At 40.0% G+C, this 19320-nt stretch overlaps 3 protein-coding genes and 1 pseudogene across 4 annotated transcripts; all 4 read right to left on the bottom strand.

Annotated features, from left to right (window-relative positions):
- Window positions 1–4059: 4059 nt before the first annotated feature.
- On the bottom strand, window positions 4060–6431 carry LOC308407311 (cytosolic sulfotransferase 3-like; annotated as a pseudogene). The gene is made up of 6 exons (XR_013974689.1): window positions 6425–6431; window positions 4996–5205; window positions 4801–4901; window positions 4508–4630; window positions 4327–4424; window positions 4060–4229 (listed from the first exon to the last, which is right to left on the bottom strand). The product of XR_013974689.1 is annotated as a cytosolic sulfotransferase 3-like (transcript).
- Window positions 6432–7808: 1377 nt separating this feature from the next.
- LOC308406934 (cytosolic sulfotransferase 3-like) lies at window positions 7809–9989 on the bottom strand. The gene is made up of 8 exons (XM_080898253.1): window positions 9858–9989; window positions 9296–9434; window positions 9041–9169; window positions 8846–8946; window positions 8553–8679; window positions 8372–8469; window positions 8100–8274; window positions 7809–8027 (listed from the first exon to the last, which is right to left on the bottom strand). The coding sequence occupies exons 1-8, from the start codon at window positions 9948–9950 to the stop codon at window positions 7915–7917; spliced, it is 975 nt and encodes a 324-aa protein (XP_080754379.1). The 5' UTR covers window positions 9951–9989; the 3' UTR covers window positions 7809–7914.
- Window positions 9990–10620: 631 nt separating this feature from the next.
- Window positions 10621–12195, bottom strand: LOC308407310 (cytosolic sulfotransferase 3-like; the record flags this gene model as incomplete). The annotated part of the gene is made up of 4 exons (XM_080898882.1): window positions 10621–11298; window positions 11381–11488; window positions 11586–11707; window positions 12152–12195. Coding segments are annotated over 4 exons (417 nt in total), but the record flags the coding sequence as incomplete, so codon positions are not given.
- Window positions 12196–14107: 1912 nt separating this feature from the next.
- Window positions 14108–17576, bottom strand: LOC308407355 (cytosolic sulfotransferase 1-like). Its single transcript, XM_080898923.1, has 8 exons — window positions 17451–17576; window positions 16502–16640; window positions 16275–16397; window positions 15998–16098; window positions 15696–15822; window positions 15523–15620; window positions 14607–14781; window positions 14108–14529 (listed from the first exon to the last, which is right to left on the bottom strand). The coding sequence occupies exons 1-8, from the start codon at window positions 17469–17471 to the stop codon at window positions 14417–14419; spliced, it is 897 nt and encodes a 298-aa protein (XP_080755049.1). The 5' UTR covers window positions 17472–17576; the 3' UTR covers window positions 14108–14416.
- Window positions 17577–19320: the final 1744 nt, after the last annotated feature.

Below are 19320 nucleotides of genomic sequence, written 5' to 3'. Positions count from 1 at the left end.
ATATGCTAACGTTTTGGTAGTGACTGATCACTTTACCAGATATGCACAAGCTTTTCCAGCTAAAGACCAGAAAGCCTCCACAGTAGCCAAGATTCTCTGTGAGCGGTACTTTGTGCATTATGGACTTCCGACCCGGATACATTCCGACCAGGGACGTGATTTCGAGAGTAAGCTGATCCACGACCTTCTGAAAGTGTTGGGAATCCGGAAATCCCGGACAACGCCTTATCATCCCCAGGGAGATCCACAGCCAGAGAGATTTAACCGGACGTTACTTTCCATGCTGGGAACCTTGGATTCCAAGAAGAAACAGGCGTGGAATCAGTCCATCAGTCATTTGGTACACGCGTACAATTGTACGCAGAACGAAGCAACTGGGTACTCACCCTACCTGCTTATGTTTGGCAGGGAGGCCCGGCTGCCTGTGGACATCTGTTTCGGAACCAACGACCAGACACACAGCAGTCTGACACATCACCAGTACGTAGCTAAGCTGAAAGCTGATTTGCAACAAGCTTACCGCCTAGCGACAGAGGCTGCTGACAAAAGTCATCAGAGAAACAAGAAAGCACATGACAAGCATGTGAAAGAACAGACCTTGGCACCAGGAGACCGGGTGTTGCTAAAGAATTTTGGTGTCTCTGGAAAGCACAAGTTGAAGAATAAGTGGAGAACTGCACCCTATGTTGTGCTTGACAAAATGCCCCGTCTACCAGTATACAGAGTGAAACCTGAGAAGGGAAGGGGGGTGGAGAAAACGGTGCATCGTAACCACTTATTACCCATAGGGTATCTAGTGAGACTTCCAAATGATAGTGAACCAGAGTTGTTTGATAGACCTGTCACTCGATCCCAAAGGGGACTCGCCAAGGCTACACCAGTTGACAATCAAGGAGATGCAATATCTTCTTCAGAGTCGGAATCCGAAGATGCATGCCTGACACAATTCCCATACATGGATTGTGAAAACCTTCTGTCACTGTCAGAACAGCTTCTGAGGGACCAAGGTCAAAAGCCAAATGTGTTGGATCTTGAGAGTTCAACCACTGATTTGGCAGATATTGAAAGAAATTCAGATGATCATAACCCTCCAGATCTCCAGCTAGACCCTGAGGCAGTTACAGTGACTGGCCCTGAGGAGGGAACCGAAGAGAGTGGGATGTCGCTGGAAGGAGAGGAGCATCCAGTGTGCCGCCCACAAAGACTAAAGAGGCCTGTGGTGAGACTGAGTTATGATGAACTCGGGCAATCATCAGATCACCCTGTAGTGGTTTTGAGCCATGGGGTTTTGGTGGGAAGTGGCACTTACAGACATTCACGAGATCACACTTGCCAGACTTCATGGTGTCACCCACTAGCACTATGCCCTTCCTGTGTTAAATTAGAGCTGGACTAACAAAGCACAGATTTTTGTGTTTATAAATCTGTGGGGTTTGATAGGGGCATCAAACGCATTTAGAAGGGGGAGGGTGTAGCCCGGATGGGAATTTGGGAGTAGATACTCGTAATTCCCATGGACTTAAACGCCACAGTAACATAAGGTGTTCACAGTTAATATTATGTGATTTAACTGTACTCTGAATGTAATTTGCCCTGTAATATGTCACAAGGTAAATACAGGTAATTAGAGCAATGAACCTGTTATGTTAATCATAAAGTATTATTTTATGGTATGTAACTCTGAAGAGAGTTAAAGTATTGTTCAGAGTTCTAATTTTCTGGAGGCCCGTGAAGGTAGCATGAAACGGGACCTGTGTATCTGTTGTAATGGAGGAAGAGAGGAGAACGGCATGGAGAGATGCACGAGGTTAGCTGAACCAAAGTGAGAGACTCAGCTAGTTTTACTGAAGTTACCTAGCACAAAAGAGTGTCGGACTAGAAAGCTAACCGTGTGAGAGCTTCGCAACAGAGTATGGGGGAAGTGACTTTGTGTTCAATGGTCGCACCACCGTGAAAAAACTGTGTTTCCAGCTACGACCGCCGAGGCTAAAGGCTAGCCCGGACTGCCTGGCTGCGCCACGGAGGCAGCCGCTATGGACTGTCGGAGAGCTGGACAGTGACTGGCTAACGCGTTGTAGCAGAGACAGCATCCGGTCCGCAGGGAGAGCGGAGAGTGAATTTAGTTTGGGACTGGCGAACGGAAACCTACCGAGCAACTGAACTGTAAGTTGGACTTTCGTGCTCTTACTGGGGAGAAGAGGATTTTTCTCCATCGTCCGGCGTGAGCAGCAAACAGGCCTGCAACAAGTGTGAATGTGAGTGTGTGTGGGGCCCATGTGTGAATATTGTGTATCTAGTGGATTATATAGCATATTTTTGAGTGTACATTCGTGAGTCACTTACCAAGAGGTGATAACATAATTTGTGTTGTTTAACATAATTTCAAAGGGAAATATTTCATTTACACAGCATGTTTCATTTGTTTATGGAGCTGGATATCATTTGAGTTGAGTTAAGAAAAGGGTGTTTTATACATTACTTTTTCCTGCCCTTACATTCAGTAAACGTTTGGTTTGTGTTAAAGAGTTGTCTGGGGTTGATTCTTTTACTACTGGTTAAGTCTAACTTGCAGGCAAAGGTTTACTGATAGTTTCCCTGATTCCTGTCTATACCAGAACCTTTTTGTGGTATCTAGGCTGTAACGAACCTAACACCCCGCCTAGGGGGTCCAAACTGAGGTAAGTGGATTTAGACTCCGTATCACGGGTGGGGTGCTACACATGTATGCCACAGTTTGTTTAGATGAGATCTTTGTAATACACACTGCACAGCAGTAGCTGCATACTATATCCAGTCTGTATGCCTGGCTCTGTTCAAATTTCAGTGCAGAACTGAAGTGTGGGATCTTTCATCTTCTTGTAGTCTTCATCAAAAACGTCATTCTGAGCGACGGTGAAGTGGTTCTTCCAGTCGCCAACCTTCCCTGCAGAAAATAAATAAATAAAAAATAAATAAATAAATAATATAATAATAATAATAATAATAATAATAATACAGGTATTTTCCCCTAATGTTACCAAATGCATCACATTACTGTTAGGTGTGTACCTTTTCTCATGAAGGGAGAAATCTTGAAATCCATAACCAGTGTTGGTCAAGTTACTTGAAAAAAGTAATCAGTAACTAATTACTTCCCCCAAAAAGTAATCCCGTTACTTTACTGATTACTTATTTTCAAAAGTAATTACTTAGTTACTTTTTAAAAATACAATTTACAACCTGAAGAGGTGATAAAGTGATAGATCTTTCAGCCCAATTCTACTTTTTCCTACATAATCCATCATACAAAATATAATCAAATGGAAAAGTCTCTTTTTTTAACTTGTTTTTATCAGTTTTAATCTTTTAACTTTATGCATCAAGCAAAAATTTAATTATATGCAACATTCTCTGACTTGAATAAATTAGTTTAACATTTAAATCTATTTTCTACACATTCCAGCACATAAAATAAATTTTTTTGTGTGTGTTTACACTCACTCTTTCAAATAGATGCAAGTAAAACACAGCAGAAAATAAATAAAGTCAAAGACTCAGCGGTCCTGTTGCTCTATTTTCACCTGTAAAGCAGGACTACGGTAGGCGGAGGTTTACCCTGGTGCAGGTGTGCCGCGGTAAGTTGAAGAATCTGCGAGTTTCTCTGTGAATTTCCCATTACGTCGTTGCGCACTCAGTGCTTGCTTGGAAGTTTAGGGTTTTTTTTCGCTGTAAAAAGAAGTTTTCTTCCCACGCACGATGGACGCTAATGTTTTTGTCACTTTTTATGGAATCAAACTCAAAGGTCAGTACTTCCACGCTTTAAACGCTGCACGCTCATACTCTCTCCCACAATCGATATGTGATCCATTGTTGATCTGCACACAGCTGTTGTCACTAACGGCGCACTCGCTTACGTCACTGTCGTGAGACATTCTCGCAAAAAAAACAAAAAAAACAACAACACAGTTTTAGTAACGCAGTAACACTACGGGAAAGTAACGGTAATCTAATTACCGTTTTTGCAATAGTAATCCCTTACTTTACTCGTTACTTGAAAAAGTAATCAGATTACAGTAACGCATTACAACTAACACGTTACTGCCCATCTCTGTCCATAACCGGGGCTGTAGAATAGTTGGCCATCTCATTCTGTTATCAAACTGGACTCCACCTGAGATCATTTTCTTCTCCTCAGCAGAACAAGACAAACCGAGGAAGCTGCAGAGTTTGTCTATTTCCCATTCAGTGTCCTGGAAACACATCATGGAATTAATCGCAACATTAAAACCGCCTGGATGAGAGCATGAGAACATGCAGAAGAAAGTGCCAATGAAGAAATCAGATTACCTCAATCATATCTTCATAGAACATGTAATGAATATTTGAGTAAGTCTGTTTCTTCTTCCACCAGCCATTCACATGGTCATACCAGGAGCCAAATACCACTAAGATCAAAGAACAACACTTAAGCAATGAGAGGAAAAGATCTACACCTCACACGAAGGATAACTGTATTATTTATGCATACTTTGTCCTTCCAAAAATCTGTGGAAGTTATCCATTCTCCAGCCTCTGGCTCAACCACATTCATGCGATCAAAGTGGAAATAAGACACCATGTTGTCCTTTGCATTGCGGGCTACATAAACAATCTGCAGAAGATGGGGGGGAAAAAAAAAACTTAAACCTTTACCAGAAGTAGACACTTTGGAGCTCCTTATTAGGCTTAAAGGTTCAAGTTACGCCTGACGTGCTGCCTTAGATTGCACTGTTATCAGTACTATTATCAGCTTCTTGAAAAACAGCACACAGGTTACTGTACCCTACAGTTTTGCTCCCAGAAGGACTTTGGCACAAACTGGACAGGAAAATGAGTCTTAATGAGTCGAGGGGTGGTGGGCAGCTTGTCTGCCAGGTCTTTCCCTGCATGGAGGGGTGAACATGGAGTAAGGAAAACTTTGATATGGGAAACAGGTAGCATGATAATATAACCATAGCAATATGACTGATCGGTAACCTGAATCCAAAGATGGGATGGCAATCTCCAGAAAGGGTACTCTTTCATAGATGGGGATGGTTTTTTGCCTCTCTGGACACGTCTGACCAAAATACAGCAGGTCAAGGATCTGGGAGACCCATGTAGTTCCTAGAAAGAGAGAGAGGCAAATAACTTGATCCCAACACTGACCTCTATACACACATTTTGATGAGCCATAGTTTTTGTACACTCATTTGTGATATGTATTACTGTGTGCATACTTTATTAGGAGAGATGAAATTTTAAAAAAAATGTCTTCCTTGCTGGTTCCATCAAAGAAGAAATGCTCAAGTAACTATGTAACACGTACGTAATCCAATTCCACAACACAATGTGATGGGAAATCAGCTGTGTTTTGCTGCCCATTTTATTTCGAATCTGGCGCGAACCGGTGAACCGGTCCCTGAATCAGTCACGTGGTACGGACTGCCCGCGAGGCCTCGAACGTCACTGCATACGTAATCAAAGCAAGCCTCGATACGTGCTTCACAAAACGCCCCCGAGACGCTTCGACACACAGGACACTTCACTACTAGACTGGATAGAGATAAGTGTGCATTTAGTTATTTATCTTTTTTGTGAGTTTTTTCTAATGAGTTGGAAGAAGTTTGACCACTGACCAAAGAGTTTTAAACACACCAGGGTCATGGAAAGAGAATAAATGTATGAGAATCCCCATTTAAAAATGAAAAATCATTAAGAAAAGGTTTGTTTGACTTTAAAATGACAGCTTTAAAATTGAGCTGTCCTTTATTTGTCAAAAAAAAGTGTCAAAATAAAGGATGCCTTTGAGGGCGTAGTGGCCCAGAAACAAGCAAGACAGCATAGAAGTTAGAAATTTAAGAGCAAAGACAAATTTAAAGGTTAGCATCTCAATGGATTTAGCATTGGTCCCTAGCCTACATCTCATTTCTCTGTTCTTCTTGTTCTAGCCTCACTGCAAGCATTACAAGCTTGCAATTTATCTGCTTCATTTCTCATTGACTATCACGCAAACCACCTGACCATGAAACTGCTTGTTAGTCAGTTGTCTGAATAATTTTGAGCTTCTGAAAATGAAGGTTGTGTATAGAAATGGAGGTAATTCTTACACAGTTTAGTTTGGGCAAGATTTCTTGAATTGAAGCTAAAAGCCTGAACTTCGAGCGCATATTTATGGTTTGATTTAATATCTGCTGCAGTGATGTACAGAGGCAAAACTACAAAACTAACTGTAGCTTGTTCGTCTGGAAACTTCAGAAAATTAATGACATTTTCTCAAATTTAAGAAAGTGCCTCAAGCTGTTTTTTTTGTTTTTGTTTTTTTCCTAATGGCCAGCAGGAACTGACTCGTCTAGTCATGGAAGGAAGTCCTTAAAGTGCATGGAAAAATAATTTCACTGCTCACATGATTCCACAGATGACTTACTAGCCATGGATGGTATGCTAACATGTTCGATAGAGACTATGTCTGTAACATATAACCAGTACTGTCCAAAACTGAGAGAAAATTTTTTATTGTTAATCTAACGGTGCAGCCTGTCCACAAAGACTACAAATTAGTTTGTTTAGCTTGAGGTGTACCCTGATGTAGAAATTCTTAGGCTTCCCCTACATCCTAAATCCCAGTATAACCCCTGTTCCCCATGCTTTTGTTTCTGCTGAGTCAGACTTTGGTACTTGGTGTATGTTGCCTTGTTTTGACAGAACTATGTTTTCTGACCAAAATACTGCAGATCAGTAACGTAGATAACCGTTGTGTTTCCTATAAATATAGTGTATTAAAATTAATGTGTTGGTTCCAGGCATTGAAACATGTATCTTTTCAAAATGTATAATGCAAAGCAAATTTTGTCACTGATTCACATAGTAGTAGGACAGGCCTAAACAAATGGAACAAACTGAGTGATGCAACAAAAGGGGATCAAAAGGGGAGGGGAGAAGCAAGGGGCCTAGAAAATAGAAACAGCAGACTGGAGGTAATGTTCAAGATGGAAATGGTCAGCAGCAGTACTAAGGTAGGTTGTGGCATTTAAACAATGTTCAGTGTACCAAGAAAATGTGCCCACACATTTTTTTCCCCCCCATCCTCCAATTTTGGTGAGCACGTACAAATTATATCCTCAGTTTCCTGTTCTTAGGTGATATTAGTGGGGCCCACTGTGGTCTTCAACTGTGTGTTCAGAGATGCTCTTCTGCTTACCTTGGCTATAACAAGTGGTTATTTTAGTGCTTTCCTGTTAGGTTCAATCAGTCTAATCATTCTTCTCTGAGCTCCTAACACATCAACATGTCATTTACACCCAGGTAAGTGCTGCTCATTGGCTATTTTCCTTTTTTGTCTCTATTTGCTGGAAAATCCTTGTAGTCCCACTGAATTACTTAGACCAGCTTAGCAACCATGCCATTCTGATTTTCTTTTTATACACAGAGTTGCTGCCATGCGATTGGCTGATTGGATCTGTGCGTTAACGAGCAGTTGAACAGATGTACCCTAATGAGTAAAGCGAGTGTGTAATAAGTATAAATCATGCATTCATGTACAACTAAGAAGACTACGGACATCAATGAAACAATAATGAAACTGAAGACAACAGTGATGCAACATCAAAGTATGCCAACTGCAATCAAAACCAGAAAAATGAAGATTCAATTTTGGTCAGATTAAGATCTTGTTTTGTTAAACAGTACTGTTCAGCAGTATCTGTTTGATCTTTTTAAAAAGTCAAGACGGTATGGGCTGTTTTGGGCACATACATGTCTTAAATATTCACTGTCAGAGATGACATTCCTGTTAACTGATGATTCATAAGTTTGTGATTTGTAAGTTTATTTATTTCAATAAACAGATCAGCACTTCTGGCTTATTTCATACTTCATTTTTTTCAGACTATATCCAGTCTGTATGCCTGGCTCTGTTCAAATTTCAGTGCGGAACTGAAGTGTGGGATCTTTCATCTTCTTCTTGTAGTCTTCATCAAAAACGTCATTCTGAGCGACGGTGAAGTGGTTCTTCCAGTCGCCAACCTTCCCTGCAGAAAAAAATAATAATTCAGGTATTTTTCCTAATGTTACCAAATGCATCACATTACTGTTCACTGTACCTTTTCTCATGAAGGGAGAAATCTTGAAATCCATAACCGGGGCTGTAGAATAGTTGGCCATCTCATTCTTTTTCATGTTATCAAACTGGACTCCACCTGAGATCATTTTCTTCTCCTCAGGTGAACGAGACAAACCGAGGAAGCTGCAGAGTTTGTCTATTTCACGTTCAGTGTCCTGGAAACACATCATGGAATTAATCGCAGCATTAAAACCGCCTGGATGAGAGCATGAGAACATGCAGAAGAAAGTGCCAATGAAGAAATCAGATTACCTCAATCATATCTTCATAGAACATGTAATGAATATTTGAGTAAGTCTGTTTCTTCTTCCACCAGCCATTCACATGGTCATACCAGGAGCCAAATACCACTAAGATCAAAGAACAACACTTAAGCAATGAGAGGAAAAGATCTACACCTCACACGAAGGATAACTGTATTATTTATGCATACTTTGTCCTTCCAAAAATCTTTGGAAGTAGTTATTCCATTCTCCAGCCTCTGGCTCAACCACATTCATGCGATCAAAGTGGAAATAAGACACCATGTTGTCCTTTGCATTGCGGGCTACATAAACAATCTGCAGAAGATGGAAAAAAGAAATCTTAAACCTTTACCAGAAGTAGACACTTTGGAGCTCCTTATTAGGCTTAAAGGTTCAAGTTACGCCTGACGTGCTGCCTTAGATTGCACTGTTATCAGTACTATTATCAGCTTCTTGAAAAACAGCACACAGGTTACTGTACCCTACAGTTTTGCTCCCAGAAGGACTTTGGCACAAACTGGACAGGAAAATGAGTCTTAATGAGTCGAGGGGTGGTGGGCAGCTTGTCTGCCAGGTCTTTCCCTGCATGGAGGGGTGAACATGGAGTAAGGAAAACTTTGATATGGGAAACAGGTAACATGATAATATAACCATAGCAATATGACTGATTGGTAACCTGAATCCAAAGATGGGATGGCAATCTCCAGAAAGGGTACTCTTTCATAGATGGGGATGGTTTTTTGCCTCTCTGGACACGTCTGACCAAAATACAGCAGGTCAAGGATCTGGGAGACCCATGTAGTTCCTAGAAAGGGGGAGAGAGAGAGAGAGAGAGAGAGAGAGAGAGAGGCAAATAAACTTGATCCCAACACTGACCTCTATACACACATTTTGATGAGCCATAATTTTTGTACACGTTTGTTGGACTGACCTGCTTTGGGATATGTTGCAATAAGTATATCATCTGGTCTGGCCTGAAAGTTCTGAACATTCTCCCAGTTGTCTGTAAAATAGTGAGTCATTGAGACTCCATGGAAATCAAAGAGCTCTGGTCTGGAAGACAAAATTGCCTTTTGGGGAAAAAGAAAAGAAAAAACTAACATTAGAGTGTGTGAACAGCAACTGCAGGGATTTGACTGCGGAGAAGAAAAAGAGAAACTAGTGTTGGCAGTTGTGGGTAGTGAATTCAGATTTGTTTCTACTTCTGAGTGACACAACAAATGATTAACAGCACAAAAGCACACAGTGTGCTCAGAGATCAAGTCTTTGGCTGAACTTAACAAAAACACTGGTTCCAAGTGACAAAGAGAAAGTCTTAAAGCTTCAAACATTGGAAAAACAAATAAAATATAGGTTGCTTCTACGTGCATTTAAAACCGCTTTCTTTTTTAATAGCTCAGCCTCACATGCTTAACAAGAAACAAACTCCACAACAGGAAAGCAACCTGTAGCTAAAAACATCAAACTGTTTTGTTTAGAGATACCATACATACCTTCTCAGCACTAAGTGATATGTTCATTGTTGGTTTCTGCCTGGCTTTTGGTGTTGTAAGAAAAATTCTCCTCCTTTTCTGGTTGCATAACATACCATTGTTAGCTGCGCTCACTTCCACATGTAATCTGAAAGCCCCGCCCCTCTGGTTTCAGATTTCCTGACCCTTTTGTGGCCACATTCGCTTAAGGATTTGAAGTGCTTCAAATGAATTCCGTGTTCTATTTGGTGTGAAATTTTAAGTAGGCAATATTTTTAAAAAGCACATCATATGCTGTAGACTGGATAGAGATAAGTGTGCATTTAGTTATTTATCTTTTTTTGTGAGTTCTTTGTAATGAGTTGGAAGAAGTTTGACCACTGACCAAAGACTTTTAAACACAAGGGTCATGGAAAGAGAATAAATGTATGAGAATCCCCATTTAAAAATGAAAAATCATTAAGAAAAGGTTTGTTTGACTTTAAAATGACAGCTTTAAATTTGAGCTGTCCTTTATTTGTCAAAAAAAAAGTGTCAAAATAAAGGATGCCTTTGAGGGCGTAGTGGCCCAGAAACAAGCAAGACAGCATAAAAGTTAGAAATTTAAGAGCAAAGACAAATTTAAAGGTTAGCATCTCAGTGGATTTAGCATTGGTCCCTAGCCTACATCTCATTTCTCTGTTCTTCTTGTTCTCAATCAATCAATCAATCAATCAATCAATCAATCAATCAAAGCTTTATTCGTCACATGCAGGTTGCCCTGCAGTGAAATAGGACCCCCCCCGACCTTACACATATAGCACAAACATTACATGGGGATACAGGTCAGAGATTGGTAGAATCAGAAAAAAACATTGAAATGTACACTACACTGGGGAAAGTACAAGAGGAAAAAAAGAGACCCCTACTCATGCTATGCTTCCATGGTAGGACAGCATGAGAACAGGAAACAAAAAAACTCCTCTGCACAAGAAGCACATAAATGTCCACAGCACAACATTGTGAAGACATGACAAGCCACAGGGGTGGGTGGGGGTTGAGGAGTAATCCGAAGCGAACACAGCAGCCACCCTGCACAGCGCTACCATTCCAGCGCGGCACACAGACCCGCCGTGCTGCCCCTTCAGGAAACAAGCATTGCGGGCTACATAAACAATCTGCAGAAGATGGGGGGGAAAAAAAAAATCTTAAACCTTTACCAGAAGTAGACACTTTGGAGCTCCTTATTAGGCTTAAAGGTTCAAGTTACGCCTGACGTGCTGCCTTAGATTGCACTGTTATCAGTACTATTATCAGCTTCTTGAAAAACAGCACACAGGTTACTGTACCCTACAGTTTTGCTCCCAGAAGGACTTTGGCACAAACTGGACAGGAAAATGAGTCTTAATGAGTCGAGGGGTGGTGGGCAGCTTGTCTGCCAGGTCTTTCCCTGCATGGAGGGGTGAACATGGAGTAAGGAAAACTTTGATATGGGAAACGGGTAACATGATAATATAACCATAGCAATATGACTGATTGCCATGCCATCTTTGGATTCAGGTTACCAATCTCCAGAAAGGGTACTCTTTCATAGATGGGGATGGTTTTTTGCCTCTCTGGACACGTCTGACCAAAATACAGCAGGTCAAGGATCTGGGAGACCCATGTAGTTCCTAGAAAGAGGGAGAGGCAAATAACTTGATCCCAACACTGACCTCTATACACACATTTTGATGAGCTATAAAGTTTGTACACGTTTGTTGGACTGACCTGCTTTGGGATATGTTGCAATAAGTATATCATCTGGTCTGACCTGAAAGTTCTGAACATTCTCCCAGTTGTCTGTAAAATAGTGAGTCATTGAGACTCCATGGAAATCAAAGAGCTCTGGTCTGGAAAACAAAATAGCTTTTTGGGGAAAAGAGAAAAAACTAAATGTGTGAACAGCAACTGCAGGGATTTGACTGCGGAGAAGAAAAAGAGTGTTGGCAGTTGTGGGTAGTGAAGTCAGGTAGTGCTTCAAGCTTATTTCTACAAGTCCTCTATAAAGAGAGTGATACAACAAATGATTAACGGAACAAAAGCCCTTGTGCTTAGAGATCAAGTCTTTGGTTGAACTCAACAAAAACACTAGTGCCAAGTGACAAAAAGACGGTCTTAAACTTTCACATTTTGTCAAATGAATTGATTATCGATTCCTCCTGCATGCGTTCAAACTACTTTCTTTGTTTTTAGCTCAGAATTACATGCTTAACAAGTAAAAACTCCATGAAAGGAAATCAAATTGTAGCTAAAAAAGATACTAAAACAGCTTTGTTTAGAGATATCATACATACCTTTTTAGGGTTAAGGAACATGATCTGGGTTCTGCCTTGCTTCTTTGAATGCATTACTCCCTCACCAGCTGAGTGTTTTCTACCAAACGTCTGGTTGCGAAACACACCACTATCAGCGTATCTGAGCTTTGCGTTACGTTGTGAAAGTCCAGTACTTCCTTCTTGTTCATACAAAACCAAATCAGAAAAATTTGGGACAGTATGGAAAAGTATAGAAATTAGTGATTTCTAAATTTACTTTGACTTGTGTGTCATTACAGACAATATGAACACAAAATGTTGTCATGTTTTGCCTGGTCAACTTCATTTCATTTGTAAATATACATCCTTTCCTGTCATTCAGACCTGCAGCACATTCCCAAAAAGGATCGTGGGGCATCAAGTCATGGGCCTTCTTGTAGTCAATCCAGGCAGTGCACAGGATGTTGAGCCAGGGTTTGTAGTCTCGGCTGCTCTGTCTACCAGTACCTGGTGTTTCACTCCACTGATATTGATACTCGTGCCAATTCCCTTCTGTGCCCGCTCATGTTTTGAGCCATATGCCTATTCATCTTAGCCGCTATGATGCCTGGACAGGAGCTTCCATGTTGTACTGAGCCAGGTTATTGGCTGGTAGTTAGATAGGACTGATCCATTCTGGGGATCCTTGGGCATCAGGACTTTCTGGCCTTTCTGACATCAGACACCATTCTGGGTGTCTCTTATTGACTAGCAGCTGGTTCATTTGTGCTGCTAGAAGTTCATTGAGTGCAGCTGGCTTCTTTAGCCGTGAACCATGTCCAGGCCTGGTGCTGTCCAGCCCTTCATACTTGAGACCCTTTCTTGGATGTCTAGCACTGTGATGGTTACTGGACCCTGCTCAGGGTAACAGCCTCCCCGGACCCTGTTTAGGGAGGTTGCTGTGGTCTGCCCTTAGATTCACGAGCCACTGAACATTGTTGTTATACATAGCATCCTTGTCCCATATGCTCTTCCAGTATTACTCCATCTCCAGACTTGGTGGTGCTGCTGTTCTCATATTGTTCCCCTGCCACTGAGAATACACCTTGGATGGTTCTGTGGAGAACAGCTGGTTTATTCTCCTGCCTTCTACATCTCTGGTATACCTTTTCAGGCGGCTGGCCAAGGCCGTGTGAGTCAGACTTCACCAGCACCTTTCACCATGGGCCACTCTGGAAAAAGAATGAGTCCAGCCCTTCTCCAGCAGTTTGGTTCCAGGACCCTTATGTCGTGGTGAACCTAACTATATCTAGTTATCTAGGTTTCTTTCCTGCTAGCAAGACAGTTCACTTCCCACAAAACAAAGTCTGTGATGTTTTGGGGCTGTCAATATGCCTAGCCCTTGCCTTTGCCTGCTACCCAGATTACACTGACCCTGGCCCTGGTGCCTGTCATTGTGCATAGTAGGCCCACAGGATGGTGGATTCATATGATTTCTTGAAGCTGTGCCTGAACAAGCCTCATTAATCCAGATCCAGTCACCAGAGTCTAGCTGGCAAGCTTCCCTCCCCAATCTGGCTCCAAGAGGGGCCTTGATTTCCCATGGTGAGATTATACGGTGCAGGAATTTCCATTAGCATGTTTTGAATCACTCTTAATCTGGTGCCTCCCTTGTGACCAATTTCTAATGGGAGACCCTATTAGACAATACTGCTCCCAGGGCCAGGAGGACGATCCCCTGTGATAAGGTACATTTGTATTTTATATTTAGTTTATAAATAGTATTGACTAATTAAAATATGATAAGAATAGTTGTATTCATTTTGTCTTGGGTAAACCACATTCTCAAAACCCCCCAGACAGAGGAATTCATATTGATTTCAGCTACACAAACAATACATTGTTGCTAGTTCGGTATTTCTTGACGGAACAATGCAGATTTTTTACCTGGCTGTAAAATATAACTAAACCTGAATAAAATCAAATAGAAAACCCTGCAAAACAAATGGACCAGTCATTACCTTTTATTTTTTTTATCACACACAGAGAATAAAAAATGGGCTGTTAGCACTTAGTAAAAAACTTAAAAAAGTAAACTTTCGTATTACTTTATACATTTTAATCTACACACCAAAGTTTCAGTATTGCAGTACAGTGTTACTGGTAATGTCCAATATTTTTTTGTTTGTAGTGACATAAATATTCACTTTCAAACATGAAATGCCTTTTAATTTGTGATTAATAATATAAAGCACATTGATTTAGTTAAAGATTTAGATAAAGTCAATCAGTGACCCTTTTTACATTCTATATGCCTGGCTCTGTTCAAATTTCAGTGCGGAACTGAAGTGTGGGATCTTTCATCTTCTTCTTGTAGTCTTCATCAAACACTTCATTCTGAGCGACGGTGAAGTGGTTCTTCCAGTCAGCAACCTTTCCTGCAGAGACATAGATAAAAACCAGTCAGGTATTTTTCCTAATATCACCTCATGCATCACAATATGGTTCAATGTACCTTTTCTCATGAAGGGAGAAATCTTGAAATCTAAAATGGAGAACGTGGAATAGTTGGTCATCTCATTCTTTTTCATGTTATCAAACTGGACTCCACCTGCAATCATTTTCTTATCCTCAGCTGAATTGGACAAACTGAGGAAGCTGCAGAGTTTGTCTATTTCCCGTTCAGTGTCCTGAAAAGATAGATAAGAGTTATTTGGAGTAGGGATGCATCTAAAGGCTGCAGGACAGTAGCTCTCGATGACTGGAGCTGGAGACCCCTGATCTTAAGCATACCACATTATCTGTCAAACATAGTGGAGATGATGTTTTGGCATGTATAGCTGCCAGTGGAACAAAGTCACTGTTTATTGATGATGTGTCTACTGATAGAAGTATCAGGATGGTTTTAGAAGTGGACGGGGCTATACTATCTGCTCAGATTTATCCAAATGCTGCAAAACTGATGAGACGGTGCGTCATAATATAAACAAATAACGACTCGAAGCAACCCAGAGATTTCTTAAGAGAAGGAAAGGGGATAGTCTTCAGTGGCAAAGTCAGTTACCTGCTCTCAATCCAATAGAGCATGCAGTTTAGTTACTGAAGACAGAGATCCACACATGCAGCACCTGAAGGTGGCTGCAGTAAAGGCCTCGAAGTACATCTCAAAGCAAGTCCATATAGGTATACGGTAACTATATTAGTGTGTCCAGTTATTTTTAAGTTAAAACAAACTGACTGCTTGATTTAACAGCCTTTCTGGTGGTACACAGAGGCAAAATTACAAAAGAAATGTGACATTGTCCAAATACTTATGGACCTAACTGTATCATCACAACATTACAGCCATCATTACAGCATTATAAGCTACTAAATGAGAGCTTCAAGCAAGTAGCGTAAAGAGAAAGGAACTCACAAAGGAATCAGATTACCTCAATCATATCTTCATAGAACATGTAGTGAATGTTTGAGTAAGTCTGTTTCTTCTTCCACCAGCCATTCACATGGTCATACCAGGAGCCAAACACCACTAGGGCCACAGAAACAGGAAAATAGCAGTCATACAGTAAATGAAAATAACTTTAATATAGTATTTTATGCATACTTTTTCCTTCCATGAATCTGTGGATGTAGTTGCTCCAGTCGCCAGGCTCTGGGTGAGCAATATTCATGCGATCAAAATGGAAAAAAGACACCATGTTGTCCTTTGCATTGCGGGCTACATAGACAATCTACAAAAGATTTTTAAAAAGGAAAAACGAACTCTAACTCAAATGAATCTCAAATTCTCTTGGTAGGCTTCAAGTTTAACTTAAGCCAAGTGGAAAACTGCACTATTATCGGTATTATTATCAGCTTCTTGATGATACACTGAGCTGATGCAAACAACAGACAGGAAAATGCAACCTTGCAGTTTTGTTCCCAGAAGGACTTTGGCACAAACTGGACAGGAAAATGAGTCTTAATGAGTCGAGGGGTGGTGGGCAGCTTGTCTGCCAGGTCTTTTCCTGCATGGAGGGATGAAGATGAAAAAAAAACACAAGTTTGTCTGTGTAAAATGTTAATACCAACTAACCAACGGTAACATAGCGATATGATTTTAGTCAAGTTTGAGGAAAAAGAGGCCAACAATCCATAATGGTTTGTAGGTGTTTGTGTAAAATTGGTACATTTGATCAAAAACCTGAAAACAAAGGTGGAACGGCAATCTCCAGGAAGGGCACTCTCTCAAAGATAGGGATGGTTTTCTGTCGTTCTGTCTGACCAAAATACAGCAGGTCAAGAATCTGGGAGACCCATGTGGTTCCTAAAGTGAGAGGGGGGAAAAAGAAGTTAACATGACCCCTACACTGACCTCTATGCACACACTTTGATGAGCTGTAAAGGTTTATACCTCTTTCTTGGACCGACCTGCTTTGGGATATGTTGCAATAAGTATATCATCCGGTCTGGCCTGAAAGTTTTGAACGTTCTCCCAGTTGGTTGTGAAAATGGGAATCATTGAGACTCCATGGAAATCAAACAGTTGTTGTCGAGAAGGAAAAACTGCCTTTGGGAAAAAAGCAAAAACCAGATTTTTTAAAAAATCTGAATGTGTACTTAAATTCACTTTATTGTCCCAAAAAGGACACTTGTTGTGCATCATGATGATTAAAAACAACAATAAATCACTTATGATGCAGTTAATATGTACATAAATAAATAAAACACACACAGAGAGAGAATATAAAGCAGGGAAAATATTGTTTGCAAGTTATAAATTTCACTCATAGTATGAATGCAGATGGTACAAATTAAATTTTACAATGGTTACAATGGCTGACTGTTTCTACAGAGTGAGGACACTTTGTTTGTGTACTAACCAGTTAAATGTATAATAGAAATACCACTCAGCTGCTCTCAGGCTTGTTAAAGTTTTCCTGAAATATTATGAGGACCAGGGCTCTTGCTGTCTTTATCAAGGCTGAGAAATCAATGTAATGTAATGTAATCAGGTACTGCAGTGCCATCTGTGGGTAATGAAGTCAGATCATGCTTCAAGCTGTTTTATACAAGTCCTCTTTAAAGAGAGAGCGAGATCACAAATGGTTAACAGCACAAAAATACTTGGTGTGCTCAGAGAGGAAGTCTGGCTGCTGCTCAACAAAAACACTGGTGCTGATTGATAAAGTAACCCTCTGACTTGCAAAATAAAATGAACCCACATGGCTCATGCATGCATTTACACGACTTTAACTGATAAATCCATTGTCATTAGCTTAGCTCTACATGCTTAACAAGAGACAAACACCATAAAATTAGAGCAAACTCTAGCTGAAGCAACAACAAAAACAGTTTGGTTTAAAGATGTCAGGCATACCTTCTCTGGATCGAGAGACATGCTGATTGCCGGTTTTTGTCTGGTTTCTCTTACTGGGATTTTTCTCTGTCCAGATGAGTATTTTATATGCAACTTCTGATTACGTAACACGCTGCAGTGAGAAGGGCCCTCCCAGGGGAGAACTGAAATTCCAGCCCTTCCCTGACTTCCGGATCCTTTTGTTGGGAGCATTTCTTTTCCTATTCTAGGATCTAAATGAATCCTAGAATTGTGTCAATGAAAACATTACTCATGCATTCAAATCACTTTATTTGGTATGACATTTTAAATGGACAGTATTGCAAATGCATGATATACAATACATTGATTAGAAGTTTGGATGACGTTACAGTAATATTATCACATGACCACTGAACAAAAAGCAATGTCATGCAATGACAAAGCTTTTTATTTATGACTGTACAGAGGTTTAAGTGAGGGAACAAATATGTTCCCCTTTGAAAGGTAAGCTTTTAAAAGTCAGAAGGAAATCTTGATTTTCAAATCCAACATAGCTGTAGATAAAGAGAATAGGCTTTCTGGCTGGAGTTAATCTACTTTAAAGACACATCAAGGAGAGTAAAAACATTTCTGGGCTTGTGGCCTTTATCAGCATTATTGTTCCAGTTTAGCAGTTATGCTTAACTACTTTCGCAAGTATTAAAAAAATAGCAAAAATCTCCTGCATGCATGTGTTTTATGCTTACATTTTTAATATGGGGACAATAGTTAGAACATCAGTATCGTAGTTACTGTAGTGACAAACGATAAGTCATTTTTTGCAGGTCAGTTTAATGGAACTTATTATTAAAATCACAAACATCAAAATATAATCTTTGAAATGTAAACATAAAACCAGAATTGATGTTCACAGAAGGAACTGAAAAATAAATGAAAAGTTAAAAATTACAACTGCACATTGGGTTTGTTTGAACAAAAAGGAAGTTGCAGACCAAAGATCACACAAACACTATTCAGAGGGGTAAAGTACAAGCAAGATCAACTCTAAAGAAAAGAGTCAGAAGAATATGGTAGGAATGATTAATTAGCATGTTAAAGAGAGAGCCCTGCTATAGGCTGGCAGTAAGTTCATGCTGTACCCCACCTTTCAAATTATGTTAGGGGTGAAGGGCTCCACCACCCTGTGACTCTGAGGCATCGAGCTTCTTCTTAAACACACTTCTATGAGAAGACTTTAAGTGCAGGCTAAAAACGTATTAGTTTCTGTTGAGACTAAAGACTGGGGGGACAGAGTATTTCAGTCTGTGGCAAGGTTATTATAGCTCACTAAAACTAAACTAAAAATTAAAACTAGATGTGAAAAAGAAATTCAGTAAAATAAAAAAATCTAAATATATCATATTTTTAAAAACTAAACTTATAAAAAGTTAAAACAAACTGAAATTAATCTGTGAACTTTAAAAAAATGTTCATTAGTTTTCAAAGAGTAAATATAGTATTAGTGTTTGTTATTTGGGGGGAATTTATTTTTTATTTTTTTATCAAAACTTGCCAGATGAGGCTTTGATGGAAACATTTATTGAGTCTTTTGATGTCTACAAGACTGTGAGCATTGCATGATCCAATAATAATGAATAGCAACTAAAAATAAGACTGAAACTAATAGAAACTAAACATTTTCAAAAAAAGTAAAGATTAAACTGAAACGAGCAAATTCTCTTGGGTATACTGCAACTAGACTGAATTAAAAGCCAAAAGTCGAAGCAAAATAAAAATAAACACTAATTAGATCATTACAAAAACTTGAATAACTCTGGTCTGTGGATAGTCTCCCACTCTGTGGACTCCTTTGAAAAGCAGTTTAAGACTTTTATTTTGTTATCACCATCTTTTATTATGTTTTTTTTTT

The sequence above is a fragment of the Rhamphochromis sp. 'chilingali' genome, assembly GCF_963969265.1.
Source record: "Rhamphochromis sp. 'chilingali' genome assembly, chromosome: 12".
Lineage (NCBI taxonomy): Eukaryota > Metazoa > Chordata > Actinopteri > Cichliformes > Cichlidae > Rhamphochromis > Rhamphochromis sp. 'chilingali'.
This window is presented reverse-complemented; position numbering and strand designations above follow the sequence as displayed.

Excerpts from the sequence above, each read along its gene's own strand:
- LOC308406934 (XM_080898253.1), bottom strand. The coding sequence starts at position 9,950 with ATGTTATGCAACCAGAAAAGGAGGAGAATTTTTCTTACAACACCAAAA. Across the intron at positions 8,680-8,845 it reads TCTGGGAGCAAAACTGTAGG|ATTGTTTATGTAGCCCGCAA; the intron begins GTACAGTAACCT and ends CATCTTCTGCAG. Across the intron at positions 8,028-8,099 it reads TTCTCCCTTCATGAGAAAAG|GGAAGGTTGGCGACTGGAAG; the intron begins GTACAGTGAACA and ends TTTTTTCTGCAG.
- LOC308407355 (XM_080898923.1), bottom strand. The coding sequence starts at position 17,471 with ATGTCTCTCGATCCAGAGAAG. Across the intron at positions 15,823-15,997 it reads TCTGGGAACAAAACTGCAAG|ATTGTCTATGTAGCCCGCAA; the intron begins GTTGCATTTTCC and ends AATCTTTTGTAG. Across the intron at positions 14,782-15,522 it reads TCTATGAAGATATGATTGAG|GACACTGAACGGGAAATAGA; the intron begins GTAATCTGATTC and ends CTATCTTTTCAG.